General features: G+C 31.2%; 1 protein-coding gene across 1 annotated transcript in view; it reads left to right on the plus strand.

The window, feature by feature from the left end:
- Positions 1–17,986, plus strand: part of nonC (serine/threonine-protein kinase Smg1) — a 146,471-nt gene that overhangs the window by 114,964 nt on the left and 13,521 nt on the right. The window contains exon 2 of the mRNA XM_088181863.1: positions 17,004–17,272. Coding sequence (XP_088037989.1) covers positions 17,004–17,272 — 269 coding nt within the window. The remainder of the gene's footprint in view (positions 1–17,003; positions 17,273–17,986) is intronic.

The raw sequence follows: 17,986 nt of genomic DNA on the forward strand, positions 1-17,986 counted from the left end.
CTAAATGAACAACTAAAAAAGTTCTTTCGTATAATGCAAACCAAAAACCAAGCATATTCTTAGTATATTTAATAATAGACCGAGGATGTGACGTTTTAAATGCCGTAGTCTTTTCATATGAATACCAGTTAATAATTGACAATGGTTTTGGAGATTTATTTTACGATAGGTATTATTGGGTCATTTAATATCATAGAAAACTAATATTGATTAAAAAAAATAAGAAAACATAATCTGGGATTGTAATATAGAAATCGCTTATTACAAACTCTCAGATACGATAATAATTGCCCGAAGAAACGCCGGTTGAAAAAGGTTAATGTGGAATTCGAACCCTTAACTGGAAAAAGTTACAAGAATGGCTTATACTATTATCGTGCTGGTTATGTAATCCCAGACATAAAGTGAGCGTAATTATATAAATGTAAAAGAAACAATAATACTTTAACAAATTATTATGATACATATTATGTCATTAGTTTAACTAATAAAAACAACATAATTATGTATACGTATCAATTAAATAACAAACTTCTCATAAATCGTATGGTTATTGTTTATATATTTTACAGTGAATGATTATTTTCTCAAGTACGAATATAATTTCAATAACTTTTTTTTTTGTTCATTTTTACCAGTAAATATATACTTATATTATCAAAAAATAATTTAACCGAAAAGTGCTAGTAAAATTATATACTGCTCTAATTTTTTTGGTATTTGTACCATTCATAATAGATCTCGTTTTGTGTTAATGATTTTAGACAAGGCAATTCAACACATTGGTGCTTTATTATCTTAAGATTCCTTTTAACCAATCCGCTAATACGCCATTTATTTGCAAATGTAATGTACAAAAAATCCTTATGGATATATATAAAACAAATTTGTATATATTTAAAAATAGTATATATTTATATAGATAATACCATAATGTTCGATTTTATAAAATATAACGTAGCTGTAATCTTGTTCCGCCACTTCCTGCGGTTTCAAACCCCCACCACTAAGATTGTTGCGGTTTTCCGCGTACAGTATTATGCATTATTGGTTTTCATTGTCCTATTAAAATGTAGAATATTAATTATATAATATAAAAATATCACCCGATTTTCGTAAAGTAATGCTACAAAACATTTTATTTTGCGATTGACAAAAATGCTCTTTTTTACATATTAATAGCTTAGCCAAATTTAAATAAATAAATGAAATATTAATAATTATTTTTAAAATATCAAAAATATTTGTATACGGTATATCTGAGAGTTTAAAAAGGTTTTTCAATTGAATCTTTCTTACCTTATTATTATATATAACTGGGATTTTAAATTTTTATTAATAAAAATAGTTGATTAACATAATATTTAGAACACACTAATATTTATTTTTTAACATTTACCTACAAAATAAAATATTGCATACCCCTGAATATATAGATATATTAATAAAATGTTTTGACGCCGAAGTGTTGTGATTTTGCAGACAAATAGACGAACAGTAGTAATGTGCGCATGGTAGAATGTATTGTTTAGCACGCGTCCTTTCCAAACAAAGAGTATTTTTTTAAGCGGTACTTATGTTGATTAACGCCTCGGGTGGGATGTGCTATTAGGTGGTCAGTGCAATATTTTCAATTATTTGGTCATGACATCTCTCTTCCGTTGCGTTGGCAATGGACAAAATTTCGAGACGCGTTGATCTCACTTTTGGTCTGTTCGAAATGGTTCGAAATGACAAATTGTGCATGTAATTTAAACCCCATAAATTTAAATGTATTTAAAATATTTGCTAAATTGATTTCTCTTTTATTTAATACTTACAATCGTGTAATTATCAATCGCATACTCCCACTTTGGAGACCACTGTTATTGAGAAAAGTTTTAGTCACTTTAAAACATTTTTTATTAAAACTGTCGATTGTTAATTTTTTGAATGAGCTCACCAGTGACATCGGATGCTTTTCTAGTAATTTATTTATTATAGACGTTGCTGTTCCATATTTAAGTTAAAATAAAAAACAACACTTTTGTAACTGAGACGAAAACGACAGAGACGGAAGAAAAAATCTTTTGTATTTTTCGGCTTGTATCTTACCGAATTACCCTATTAATATAAAATGCTTGTATTATCTGAGCAAAAAAATTATGAATAAATTTTTAAATAAAAAAATATTATTTTAAAAAAAGTTTAAAACAATTTTCATAGTCTTATACTCGGGTTTAAGGTCAATCTATTTTCCCGTCTGGCCTTTGAACCGTGTCCAAAATTACAAATTATATCTGTTGAAAGTTGGCCTCACGCTTTATCTGGCGCGTTTGCCATAAAGCGTCCGATTTTCGTCCGCACTGCCAAATACGTGAGTTTAAAAATTTCCACGGAAAATATCTTTTTTCCCAAAAAAAAAAATGTATATTTAGAGATGTGTGTGCACAATAGGGCTCGTGATAAGATCACACCGATTTGAAATGAGATCTGCCGTCCGAATCGTTTTTTTTTCTCCACACGGACCGGTTATTTTTTTCAGTCTTGCATTATCCGAAACGGCCTTAACCCTTTGCGACCGATCGGTCGAGTGCCGGAAAATGCGGAAATTTATTAGTGGTATTTGAGACGATAAGTATAATATATGTACGTGTACGAGGCTCATAGTGTGAGTCAGTCAATATTTGTGATGTTGGAACGTATTCAATCAAGATGAAGTCTGAGCTATTAATTCATAGTAGTCGTATTAACCCTTTCGGCGTTAATATTCACCGGATGCGTCAAGCTCGATTGAATAATTTCCTGTCGGAAAATTGATTTTCAACTCGCGCTTTCCATCTATGTGTTATCGCGTGATAGATTTAACAACATAATATAATGAAAAGCTGTAATTAATATCCATTTTAACCCATTCGGGTAATTAAAGTACTAATTGGTACCAATACGCGAATTTATTTATTTTTCTTTATTATAAAATTTAAACCTTTGAACATTTACAGTTTAAATACTTGAACATTTAAACTGAAACTGACAAAAAACACACCCAATAAATATATATACAATATAAAACACGCCCACATTTAACAAGGAATGAGGGGTGGGTTTCCTCAACGTCCCTCTGATTAATATTCTTAATTTTAAATTATACATAATTCTATATTGCTATTATCATCCGAATCTGAATCAGTTATGTTATTTTACCTTTTTTAGAAACTATTTTTGAGCTAGAGACTCGCTCTGGCCGCTTTTTCAAGATAGATATTTTTGAGTTAATCGTTGGATCTGTTCAAACATTAATACATTTGCTTTAAGTCAGGCAAGTTTAACGGTAGCTAGCAGTTTCCAGTAATTATGTAATGTAACAGAGAAATGACCGCGCTAATGCCGGTCTATCGGCCTCTTTTTTATGATAGGGATGGCTGGTGAAGTGAAAATAAATGCAAATATTGCATACACGAAATTCTTTCTATTTTTGTACATTATTATCCTTATTGACCCAAATAGTCCGTGGAATATGCTTCACTTATATGCTAAATATTAGCAATAAACCTCAATAATTATATTTAAATTAAAAACATATTTGAAAAATTTGCGCGAAATGTGTTTTTAAAAAAAAACTTTTTCATTGAAAAATTTTGAATTTTTACATCAAACTTAATTTATCTATTATTTTTTCAAGTAAATAAATTTAAAAAATATTTTTTTATCATCTCAAATCATTGAGAGTACACAAAAACATTTCAATTTTTAAAACATGGATATAGCACAATTTATTTTAAAATGGAAATCAATGGATTTTCAAAAAAAAAAATGATAATGTTAGGCCAAATTGTTTGTTACTAAAAGAGTTACGCAGTATTTACGTATTTTTATTCTATAATATTCACATAAACATTTATAACTCAAATTTAATTAATCTTACTTTTAATATCAGCAGAAATAAATAAGTTAACGCGTGATAAATATTCTAAAATTAATATTAAATGTGTAAAAATTAAAATAAATAAATCACATCTCAATCACAATCATCAATCTAATAAATATGTTTTTTTATATATGTATGTATGTCGCATTTTGAACAGATTCACAATTTTCTACGCACTCATTTCTCATAAGGTGCTTTCGGATAATCATAACTGACAAAAGTAATATATTTTAATGGAATAAATTGCCCAGTAGTGCTCTGGTCCTGATATAAAAATTTATGAGGCATCCAGAAGCGCTCGATCAAAGACGATGTTGTCCTAGATGTATTGTTGCAAAAGAAAAAAAATGTCCGTATTTAAAAAAAAATCATTTATAATTAATGAATAATAAATAAATATATTTTTTAATTAAAATAGTTAGTATATACAAATAATAGTTGCTGGGGTATTAGAATTTATTGCTTTTGCTAATCAATAAACATGGTGAATCAAGCGAGCGGTACTCCGATTAATTAAAATAATAATAATATCAATACTAGTAACACGGGTACTGACTGCTATTCTCTCGGTAATACCGGTATTACTGCAATCTCTAAACAGGACCAGAATCTACGTGAAGAGGGAAGCCGATGCTCATCGTAGCTTCGCTTTGTGCAAGCTCGGCTAAACACTCTTACCCATTACACTTGCGTCGTTTGTCAATGTAATACAATGCATATGTATTATTTATATAATAATAATCAAACATTTTAAAGCTTGCATAAAAGTAAAGCGTTAGTCAGTTCTGTTCCGAATACAAAAAATCTTTACATGTGTACCATACGATCTGAATAAAAACCTAAAAAATAGGGTTATTACAGTTACGCTTTACTTACGCAACAGAAACGATTCATTTCTCAATTTTATTCTGACATGCGACGTTAAGAATAATAGAAAACAAAACATAATGACCGGACAAAAATATAGCATTTAAAAATCCCAAAGTTAAACAAAACTATTTATTGCGCTTTTAACGCGTATTGCGACAAGTTTTTTTCTCACGGTTATTGCATAAGTGCTTTATACCTGGCGGATAATCTCCACAAATTAATTCAATCCTTTAGGTGATTTTGTGTGGTTTTGTATTCGGAATTTTTTGTGGATTCAAACATTGAGTTAAGTCTAAATCTTGCATATATAATTTTTTGCTGTAATACCACCTCATACATTTTATCATAATGTTTCAACATGTGTATATATACAACGCAATCATCGACGCACATACACAACACCAGGGGTCCCAAAAACTTTAAAAACTAATCATAGGAAAAGGCGCCAAGACTTGTCTAATCAAATGACATGTCCAATATTGAAATGTCCAAGCCCATTTCAGCTTTTATATTTTATTTTTTCTGAAAGCTACGGCTTATGTAGAGTTTTGCAACTTATGAGTCTTACTTCCTTAACCCTTCGGGCCACCAGGGATGGGGCACCCAGGGGAGCGGCGGTAGTACTTATCCCTTTGGACACAAGTTCGGATCTAATGTTTTGTTGAAGGGATGGAGTCTGTCTCCCCTTTTTCGGGAAAAGGTGTGCTCTGTTTGCGATAAAATCCTATTGCTTAATTATCATGATATTACAAAAGTTGTAGTGAACATTAAGAATATTCGCCATAAAGTACGCTTCGTACTTATAAATATTTTATTATTATGATTATTATGCTTGCCTCCTTGCGAACTAGTAAAAGAATAAACATGATGGTGCTAGTTATTTATTGTAAATCATATGTTATTAACTTGACAGGCGTTAACCCAATGCGTTACAGCCGATTAAACACAATCAACTAGTGAGTAAGTTGTGAGACACCATACTTAAATTACGTTAAACCAGTGACATATTTTATTAATTATAAAATATTACTACGTTTCAAAATCAATATATTGACTAGCTCACGTTGCATAACCTAGTTCGATTTTGTTTAAATTATTCATCACGATATTCCCTTGCGAGATTAGGTAAATCTAAGAATACTTAATACTTGATAATCACTAATTCTGATCATCCAGACACAATAAAAAATTAAAATCAATATGGTCCATATAGGATTCGAACCCAGGTGTGGATAACCTTTTTCGCTTTGTTTTATTTGTACATTTATAAATTAATATATATATTAATATAAAGATGGATTATGTAAATTCGCATTGACAAAGAGCTTCACTACTCTTCTTTAAATCTATAATATACTACTGCATTAAAGTCTACAGTAACGCTTTCCTTCCTTTATGAGTTTTTCTCAAAGCGACCTTGCTCAACTCGCTCTTTGGGGTTCAAGGATTTTCCGCCAATGAAAAATCGGCGCTTTTCCGGTATGTAAAAGAGATAGCTAGATAATTACGTAACTTGACTCTATCTTCACACGATCGCTCAACAATTGAGAGACCAATAAATTAACGCCAGACTTATCAATTGTATTCTCATATTTCAAGCTAACCAACATCTGTGTGTCTGCTAATAGGTTAAGTGTCATGCTAGAAACTCATTAACTCCCGTCATATGATATCAAATTATCCGCATACTGCGACTGGTAACGGCAACTAATTATTTTAATGCATTAGTTAAATGAAATTTCAATCAACCTGTATGTATTTATAGATTTAAATATATTATATATATATTTTTCTCGATTTATATTCTTTTAACCTCGGATGTTGAAATCAATTCGAGCGATCTTATACCCCCGAAGTCACGCAAACCATTTGTGTGCGGATTTGTATGTTTATTTTTTTCTCGCGAATGATAAAATGTTTGCAAATGTCTCCGTTTTGTTTTATTTTTTACCTTTTATTGACGTGTTATAATGGCGCTCAATTGTTTGTCTGTGGCTGAAACGCTAATTGCTTTTGAGGTGCTTTGTATTTTTAAGCTATATTGTATTTTTATTGAACCCTATGTTTTTTCCTATTTTAATTTATTTAATAAAACATATATTATGCTGTCTACATTTGAGAAAACCATATACGGTATGTAATTTGATTTATACTAACCCCTTAAATTTAATCTTTGCTCTCCTGAAAGTGAAAATGACGTATTGGTCTTTGGCAAATAGCCACAGTTCTATTTCTACCCCCAGCAGTATTTTATCTCGGCGAAATTTTGCTTAGTAAGAACTAATATATTATAATTTTAGTATACAATTAAATAGATATAATAATATATTTCCTGTTAATATTTTTTTGAAAGATCAGAAAGTTTTATACTATTACAAATGAGAGTTAAATGACAAATTGTCATGTTATATGTATACTTACTCAAAACTGGTCTATGAATATTTTTTAGCAATTGCCTTAATTGTAATACATAGGAGCTGCCTTTATGGAAAATTGATAACCATATTAGAACAGATGAGATCTCCTTTTTTTCAACACATAAAATCTACCATTATTTCCTTCTGATTAACTGTTGATTATTCTGTTTATACTTACAATTCCCATAGCACTTATATGTAATTTATTTTACTAAATATTATTCAAATGTAATTTAATTATTAATCTAGCACACAATTTATTGAAAATTTTAAATCTTCTTTTTGATAATTTTTTTATCTCCTTTTTAACCTTTAAAAGTCCAAAGGCATGTATGTCATGCTCAATATATTCACCATTTTTTGAAGCTATTTTAAATGACTTGATGATAAAATTTCCTGTATTTTACAGGCGGCCCTCGACTTTCGGACATAATTAGTTCCTGAAAATGTGTGCGAATGTTGAATGTGCGAAAGTAGAGGGAAGTAAAAAAAAATTAAATTGTGTGTATTTTAAAATATTTATTTATCAAGTAAATATAAGATGTTAAGGAGACACGTTTAAGTGGGTTTTGCGGGTGTTTTCTTTGAAAAGTTATCAAGAGTTAACTGTTTTCCACTATTATTTTTCTTTTCTTCATATAGTATTTTATAACATGCTATGTCTTTATTGACCCCCCTACGCACTTGAGATATGCGTTCTCCATTGGGATCACAATCTTCCATAATATTTAAAAAATTGTCAAGATCCGTGAAGGCTTCATTCATATTTTTCATTGCTAAAGAGTTTTTCAAAATAAATCTGTTTCATCTACATTAAATATTTGACTAGAGGAATATTCTCCATCTTCAATAGTTTTGGAAAATTAGGAAATAAATTCTTTTGTAGCATCTTTATCCGCATCAGCCGATTCTCCAGTAAATTTAATATTATGAAAAGAATACCTCATTTTAAAATTGTAAAACCAACCGTTACTTGCTTGCTTGCTTATTTAAAAAAAATGTTTTTTTTTAAATATGCGAAATAGCGAATTGTGCGAAAGTCGAGGGCCGCCTGTATTACTTTACTTACTCACAAATACTTCTATCAACATATTGCGGTAAAATGATTCAGTAATTCCTAACCATTTTACCTGGAATTGTTAAATAACTAAAATTCGTCGTAAAATCTTTTAATCCATCGATGAATCTTGGAAACAAATTTCCGACCAGTCTGTACCAGCCGCTCAAACCCTAGACGTGTAAATTGTTATCCATAGTTCTCAATCTAAAAAGTTTTGTTTTTACATTTACGTACATATTTTTTTTAATAAATAAATACTTAATATTTAAACAAGATTTTTTGAGAACATTAAAATCCAAATCGTGAAGTCGATGTTGACAAATCAATTGTCATATATTTCTATAACGTCGCGAGGATTAATTTCGCTAAATGTTCTATTTTAATCAAGAGTAGTCCTTCAGTCGCACGATAGATACTTCATGCTGAAGGATATTATATATAAAAGGTGATCTAATTTCAGTTTCCGAACCTTTAAAAAAAAAAAAAAATTTAAAGCCATCTTCGGATTATTTGAACAATTGATGTATTATTTCATTAATTATGAATATAATACCAATTGAATAGCTGCCTCTCGATGCTTTTTCGTTTATTTCAGGAGGTATCTCAGCTATAACTTGGTGGATGTTGGGTTTTAGGTACACCAACTGTGCTAAATCGCATGCTATTGCCGGCCAGTTGCTTTGAACTTTAATTTGGCTAGAAAAGTGCATCTCAATTAATGAAATACTATAAATCTTAATGAAAACATTTTGCCCAACATTTCCCCCCCCCCTCCTCCACGCTGAAATAGTTGAAATAACGTACCTAATTGTAAATCAGAATTTCTCGGGTTGTGCCTCAAAAAAAAAACTATCCAAAAAATATGTTTTAAAATATCTAAATTCAGTGAAATTATACTGAAATACCGGTAGATATATATTATTAAGAGTAAAAATATAATTTATCTGGCAGGTGCTACTAAAATTATATGATTTCAGCTTTTTAAACGCGTAGTTGAATATTCATTTAAGTATAGTCCATCCAAGATGTTAACGCTCATCATCGTTGTGTTGGAACATACATACATAGTTTTCCGCGAATTTGTTTACACCGATAGGAGAACGTTACAAATACTAGATCAGGGCTGTTTTAATGGTAGAGTGACCATACGTTGGAAATTAAATTAAAAATTATAATGTGTTATATTTTTATTATAAATTATTGTCATGTTGTGGTATTTTGTAATCAATAAAACAATTCCTGTAATATTCTATTGGTTTTTTAAAAAATATTATATTGAACAGATATTTAACCTGGAGAGTTAAACCAAAACTGCTCTCATGTTTTTGAGTTATATATGTATATAAATAAACAAAAAAAGTAAGAAAGTGATATTTTACACTTTCCTTAACAAATTAAATTAAAAAAGTAAAAGTTAATTGCACTTGTAATTTCACATGGTCACCCTATTATATTCTCTCATCAATACTGTGACGATGAGCGTTCATATCTTGGACGGACTGTTTTTATTCGTATGCGATGTATAAATGTTACAGTGAATTTTTATTTTTCAGTGATATAAATAAATACAAATACATTTTTACCAGTCGATATATATTTCTATGACGTTCCCATCACTCTTAAAAAAAGTAGTCAAACCTTAATACAATACTAATTTATCTTTTTACGTTAACTTGTTAATTAATCTTTTTACATTAAGATGTGTGTGTGTTCATTTAGGATAACGCTATAATATAAAAATATGTATAAAAATATCTCTCATTAGTAGCTTAAGCACCTCTTATATTGTCAATATAAGATTTTATCGAAATGTTATTTTTTTTGCTTGTTAAGCCAACCATGGAAAGTCAATTACGGCAAAAGTTGCGAAGCCTCCCGAGAGATCTACTCTGAACTATTGAGTCCAGGATGAAATTCTGCTCTCGGCAGCTTCCTTCGGATATCTGCGCAAACAAATGCATTTTTAACGCCGCTTATTTGTGGTAGTGGATGTGGGTCAAACGGGGCACGAGATTACGAACGATTTCACAAAAGTTTTGCGCAAAGGTCGCACGGCGTACGAATAGGGGCTCATTACACGCCCGGGAACACACACGTGTCTCGCTCACAAAGAACTGAGAGCTTATCAATGGCGATAGTGGACAAAAATGCGCATGTGGGTCGGAGTGTGCGAGTGTCACATATCAGCAATGTCAAGAATATGCACGCGATAAAACGGGGCGTTTCGGTTTTCGCTGCATTGCATTCGATGCACGGATGACGGTTGACTGATAGTGAATTGTGCATGGTTTTAATCTAACACTTATTTAAGACAAATCCAGTGTATCTATACTGGATTCAGAATATATATGTTTGGGAGAAGGCAAAACATCTTAAATTGTACCGTACCCGTCATAGTGTGAACGATCGGTGAGTAGCGCGTACCGGCGCAGGGGTTTGAGTCACAATTTGTGACTAAGGTTTTCGATTATTCGAATTATTCGCCCGAATTTCAACTATGTGAGTATTCATTTATATTATCGTGAATGAAATTTAAAAAAACAGATCAATATAACCGAGTGACTAGTGCCACTCCTTTGTGCGCCATTATTTCATTTCAAATTGCGAGATAATGAGTCGATTATTCTCAACAAAAATTGCATTTACGCCTTCAAAAAACATGTTTTGAATAGAATGTTTATCGGCCGTATCTACTATGACCGAAATTCGCAGAATTCGTTCGTTAAAAATGGAAAAAAGTTCGGTACTACCGGTATTTAATTTTGTAATATTGGTGTTATCGAATGTTGATTTTTTCTCTAATATTAGTATTATTGGAATCGGTATAGTAAGCTCGCACCACAGAAAAGGCATGGCGCCGGGGCTTTGCCCTTAGTTTGTATTGGCTTAGCGCGCCCCAAGGTGTGCAGTCCTCGACGGAACGGTGAATTCTTATGATTATAAAACTGAATTTGTTTTCATCCATTTCGATGAAAAAGTATGTGGGCTCAAATTAGACTGCAACTTTTTTTTATCAATTCGATCAATACAGCAAAGATGAGATTAAAAAAATAATTCAGAATATAAGGAAAATTGTGGGAACAAATTATTGCACTGGCTTGAAATAGTTTTTAATTAAACAAATAATTAAGGAAAAATCGAATACTCAATTGAGCAAATAAAATTCATAGAAGTGATCGAAAGAGTTTGCCACGGCGCTATAAAAATTATCTTATCTTGACGAATACGCAGTAATACTATATATATAATATATGTAGATACATATATATGTATTTTCACTATTTAAGAAAAAAACAATTTGTGATTAAATGTTTCTACAATAATAATCCAACCAATGATTACGGATATATATTTCTACTGTGCAATTGTTTTGGTAATTATATTTAACATGTTTAGAGCAATAAGTGTTAATTAAATATAATATCAAGGTATTATGTATAATACATATATTGAAATTAAAACTTAATTAGCTTGTAGCTAGTATAATACAGATCTATAAGATTAGTATATTCGTTATTTCTCGAGAGGAGATATGCCTGTTCGGTTTTACTGCACTTAATATCCGGAATATACATCAGATTATTATCAAGTCAAAATCAAGACATGCCTAGCGCCCATCGTGCGCAATCTAGCGAGTTAGCTGACAACAGATTGCATTTATTGTGTCGTGCTGTGCGATTTTGATGCATTTCCCTCGAGGAGATGCTGATGCAGCGGCGGTTCAGGTCGAAACGCAATTACCGGAGGCAATTACCGCCGCTACTCCCGCGTTTATGAATTAAGGACTCTTAATCTGACGGATTAATTGGAACGGTGAACATTCTGACGGGTTAGCGGCAGGTAATGATTAAAAAAACCACGATAGATTGGGTCGCACTAATTGAATTTTCAACCATTTTTGTGTGATTTGATCGATTTGACCTTATATGCGATCTTTCTTGGTGAAATCTCGTTAATACGATCAATTGAGTTGGAACGATTTTTCTTATAAATATTTCTGTACAACCTGTATGTTTTTTTGCTATTTGGGAAGCGAGTTTAAAGAGTCAATAGAGAAACGCGCAATCATAAATAAAATATTGGCATAATTCATGAGCGATCGAAGTGAGTGCAAAAAACGCTGTCACGGGAACATATCGTGCTATGTTTTTTTTTAATATTTGTTGAAAAGTACCAGTGCGCATTTTTTTGCGAGTCTCAAAAGATCTCATAAAAAGACAATAACACAATTTAAAAATATGACTCTACGGTGGGTTGTATAATCTCATAAAGGATAGCTACTTTAGATTTATAAACAGTGGTTTTATACTGTTTTTGTCATGCCTTTTATATTTATAATTTATTTTTTAAATTTTTCCTTCTCCGAAGCGGTATATACATTTACTATAAAGATATGTTTTAATGCTGTTCAGTATTTTTGTATAAATTTTAAGGGGGTCTACATACTTCCTTCAATAGTAATACAAAACCGGCAACAATTCTTTTTTGAATATAACAAAATTATTTATAAATAAAAAAAGTCTTATCGATAAAACAATAAAATCATAGCTGAAACCAATTTTTAAATGTTATTTATTTATTTATTAAAATTATAACCATCGTGACCTGACAGGCAAACCTAATGCGTCACGATAGTCAAAAGTACTAATACATCATAATACATACAAATATAAACAAGACAAAACAACAGACACAAATCACCTCAACAGGTGTGCATTGTCCCATACGAATTGAACCAAAACTCCATAAGTGCAAGAGAAAATGTCAATATTACTATGGACAGAATTGAGCAGATAAATGGCCTTGGCCAGAGAAGAGTTGGCAAGTGCTCCAGTACTACACTTAACAGGCAAGAATAGTGGACGCGACCGAGAACTATATCCACCTTCAGGAGCCCACATTTGAAGCTGCTCGAGCACTGAAGGATTGTCTACGATGCCCTTGAGCAATTTCCAGAAGTGTTTAATTACATAAACACTTCTGCGAGTCGACAAAGAAACGTATCCCAGGGCTCCCAAAATAAAAGCACTGGGAAACAAGAACGGATAATACCCGTATTCCTTCAAGTATAAATATGGAAGAAATTTACGTTGTACTTTTTCCAGCTTCAATTCATTACATTGATTCATTACGCCTGGGATCCAAATGATGGAGCTAGTTTCTAGTATGCTGCGGACTAGAGTATCATAAAGAGTGCGCAATACTAAAGTATTCCTGAAGTAACGCGCATTTCTCAAGATAAAACCGAGCATTTTTAAGGATTTGCTATGAGTCTCTGCAATGTGCTGGCTAAATTTCCAACGTTCTTCGAAAGTCACTCCTAAATCCTTAGTTGAAGAAAACCTTTCCAGAAAATATCCGCCTAGGTGGTATGAATATTTTGCCGGCGTTAACGACCTTGAAAATGAAATTGTGTGACATTTCTTTACACTGAAAGGCAATTGGTTATAGCAAGCCCATTTCCATATAGAGTTGAGATCCTCCTGTAGGTCGAGGGAATCAGAAATCGAATGCATTTTCTTGTAAATTTTCAAGTCATCTGCATATAATAAAAAATCTGAATGCTCTATTGCTGTTTCTATGTCATTAATGAACAATAAAAACAACAATGGACCCAAATTGGATCCTTGAGGTACTCCAGTAGGGGTCTTATATCGTTCTGAAAAAGAGTTATTATACTTGACGAATTGATATCTATTTGTCAAGTAATTTGAGAATAGATTTATGAGATCTTCAGAAAACCCAAAATTAGATAACTTTTTTACAAGTAAAGCATGGTTAACTTTATCAAATGCTTTTTCAAAGTTATAACAAGGAAAGAACATTAAATGGAGGGCGACTGTTTAATATATGACTATACATCTCTAGGCTTTCATATAAGTTGGTGCCATTGCAGCTTTGGTCGATATTTGCCAGATAATCTATATTGATAAAAAAAAATTTTACTATATAACATACGCTTGCTCGGAATGGGGTAACACCATTAATTATTTTTTAAACTCTTAAAAAAATTAAATATATGACAATGCCACTGTTACAACAAAAATGATCTTCATCAATAGAAACTTAACAATTACGACAAGCTATGATTGATTATGATTTACCATCGCCTCTCAAACCTAAAAACAATAAAGGCAAGCGATATAAAACTATGACACAAAAAGCACGGTTTTCTCACAAAGAGCGTACCAATAGGTGGATTTCGTCTTCATCTTAACTGATCAAAAAAACATATGCGATAGATCTAAACTGCTCAAAATCAAGCAACAAGTAACGTATAAACTTTTAATAGGTGTGTTGATCTGAAACGCCTGTACGAATAGTTTTAACTAAATAAATTTACACTCCGTGTGTTCTGCTCTAGATTTTCTCGGTATTTGTTTCATTACTATTGTTTGCCGTAATCGTCTTTAAGAAATCTTTTGTTTGAGTTGTTAGAGGGATCTGTCTGAGACCCAGTGGCATTTAACCTATATATCTTTATTATGTATCAATACTGAACGTAAAAAGTTATTTTTTTTTTGTATATTAATCACCAATAATCTTAAATGTAAAACACGTCAATTTAAAAATCAGTTTCTAAATATATTTTTTTTACTTTGAAAACCTAGTTTGTTTGTGGATAAATATATTTTGACATCGAGAGTGACATTTAATGTGTTCCAAAATTTTGACTGTAAAGCTTTGTATATACAAAATACCCTTTCACACGATTTAGTAACAAAGTGCCTTTTTGGATAAATTCTGCTATTATTTAATAAAAATTTAATTTATATGTTCCATCTTATTTGACCAACAATTATGCCGCTTTACATAATTTACATATGTAATATATATTTGTCGAATACATGTTTAGATCGAATCTCGGCTGGCAAATTCAGAGTCGACTGCAGTCCCTCTGGGTCGACCGGGAAGATATAATTAAATCGCTGATCGACCATTTGTTGAGGTTCGCAGTTTGTAAATGAGATTTTGAACGTCGAATGCTAAATCCACATAAACAATTTGTTATGAAGGCTGATTTTTACTCGTCATTAGCACTCAATCGGTAGTCCCCATATATTTAATTTTGAATTGGCATTTTGAAGTCAGGGAGATGTTAAGATCTGAATCAGAATTTTATTTAGCATTAGAAGGATTGCAACTTTAATTAGTAATTCTTATTGTCTTATTAACAGTCCAATATTCCCATTTTCGTTAAATCCAATGAAGATCATTACTTATCTTTTATCGTGATTATATTTTAGCTCTGAAGAACAATATTTTGTAAATGTATTTGCCAAATAAGCAATTTAACATTTCGGAAATTGCCAATATAATGTTAAGTTTATTTTTGATTATTCAAATAATTTCACGCAACAGCTATCTAATTTCAGTGTGCAACAAACAGTAAATATGTATAGTCCATCCAAGATGTTAACGCTCATCATCGTTGTGTTGGAAATAAGGGTGCGTGTACGCATGCATGCATACATACACAGTTTTCCGCGAATTTGTTTACACCGATAGGAGAACGTTACCAATACTAAATCAGGGCTGTTTAAAGGGTAGGGAGACCATACGTTGAAAATTGAATTAAAAATTATAATGTGTTATATTTTTATTATAAATTATTGTCATGTTGTGGTATTTTGTAATCAATAAAACAATTCCTGTAATATTCTATTGGTATTTTTTTAATATTATATTAAACCTGGATTCCAAAAGTGCTCTCATATTTTTGAGCTAAATATGTATATAAATAAACAAAATAAGCAAGAAAATGATATTTTACAGTTTCCTCAACAAATTAAATTAAAAAAGGAAAAATTAATTGGACGTGTAATTTCACATGGTCACCCTAAAATATTTCTCACCAATACTATATCGATGAGCGTTCACATCTTGGACAGACTGTATGTTGAATTTAAATTTAAACCTAATGATTTAGTTTTATTTTTAATATTTAAGTATTCATTATTCGTTGTTTTTGAAAATCAGTGATTTTTTTATAACAGCATTCCGGCGTTTATACAATCAGATAAATGGGAGGAGATCGACGTCCTTACTTTCACTCGATTATTTAACCAATGAAATCTGTTGATCAGATGCTTTTGTTTTGGACTGTATAAATTCGGCAACGGTGTTCGCTTCCTGCTCGCTCGGAGATAATATTATGAGCACGGTTATATTTAGGCGTATTACATGTATTGTATATGTCGGTACGATAGATCCCTTCTTAGCGTTTATTATTATTCGCAAAGAGATGTCTGTTTTTATGACCCTTTTAACGGGTCTTGTTCAACTAATTGTAACGCTAATTTATGAGAAAAATATTTGCGTTCTTATATCATCGTTTACTTTATTTGTTTCTTTCTAGGTAGACTTAGATTGTATTTTTCTTTATGCTGTATTAGCTATTCAATTTATTTGCGTATATTTTTTTATACAAAAATATTATGTAAATTACGTAATGTATTATGATTATAAAGCTTAGAACTTTGTGGTACATGTGAACATTAAAACGTATCGTCTAAACAATTATAATAATAATTATTATTAATGGTCTCTAATATAACTCGTTTCATACAAAGCAATGCTTTTGATGGTTGCCAAAATTCATAATCAAATTACCTTAATGTTCAGTATAGTCGTATATTTAATAATAGCAATTTTGTTACCATGGTATATTTTATTTATATTTTTTCAATGTATTTTATGCCACATATGCGACTGACATTTTATTATAATATTAATTTTCAACTTACAGGGAATCTTCAGAATGGCGTGCGAACACGTGCTGAAAACTATGAAGCGTGGGAGAAAGACTCTCCTAACTCTGTTAGAGGCGTTCGTGTATGATCCTCTGGTGGAATGGAGCGGAGAAGCAGGGGGTGCCGCTGGAGCCGGTGGAGGAACAGCTCTTGTGCTGCCTGGAAAAGCTTCCGCTCTAAAAACGGCTGCCATCGAGAGACGGTGTGCTTTAGATCTGCTAGCTGTGAGGATCTTCGAAGTTAGACATAGCTGGATCGAAAACAGGTAATTAGTGATTACATATAAACTGTAAAAACGCCACTTCCTAAATTGAACAAATAACCTTTGAAAAAATAAAAGTTTATCTTAAATCACTCTTTGCGTCACATGCGATCCTAATACAATATCGGTCATAATATTATTATTAAAGTTTCATTTGTATAAAATTGGTGTTAAATATTTCACAATGCATTATTTTTAATATTTACATTAGCATATTTAAAAAAATATATAACTAATATTAAAGTTATATATTTATATATCTATGCTTCATCATCAGAAATCCTATTTTTACGCGAAAAGCGGTATTTTTGGTTGTTATGTCTTTGACTTCTTTGTGTTCGTCTTTCAGTAGAAACCTTGAGTAAATATTTGAACTCCTACCTACGTCTCCCTTTTATAAATTTTTCATATGAAACTCAACGCATGCCTTTGTTTTCACCTCAGCGAATATAACACATACTCGTGTAATTACGTAATTTCAATAATGATACACCCAACAAATATATGTTCAAGGTGAACTATTTTACTTCACCTTATCGATGGCACTAGTCGAAATTGGACTAATTTGATACTGAGAAAAAAATAGTAAAAAGTTTTTTTACGTTTGTCGCCAAGTATGTTTCCTTCAGAATGAAAGATGACTGAGCTATTTTCGCAATAAAAAATCTAAAAAAATCTAAATATAACCGTGTCGATGCCAATTTTTGCCAGTTAAAT

The sequence above is a fragment of the Plectrocnemia conspersa genome, unplaced genomic scaffold (assembly GCF_051122295.1).
Source record: "Plectrocnemia conspersa isolate PC_06_02 unplaced genomic scaffold, ASM5112229v1 ptg000002l, whole genome shotgun sequence".
Classification (NCBI taxonomy): domain Eukaryota; kingdom Metazoa; phylum Arthropoda; class Insecta; order Trichoptera; family Polycentropodidae; genus Plectrocnemia; species Plectrocnemia conspersa.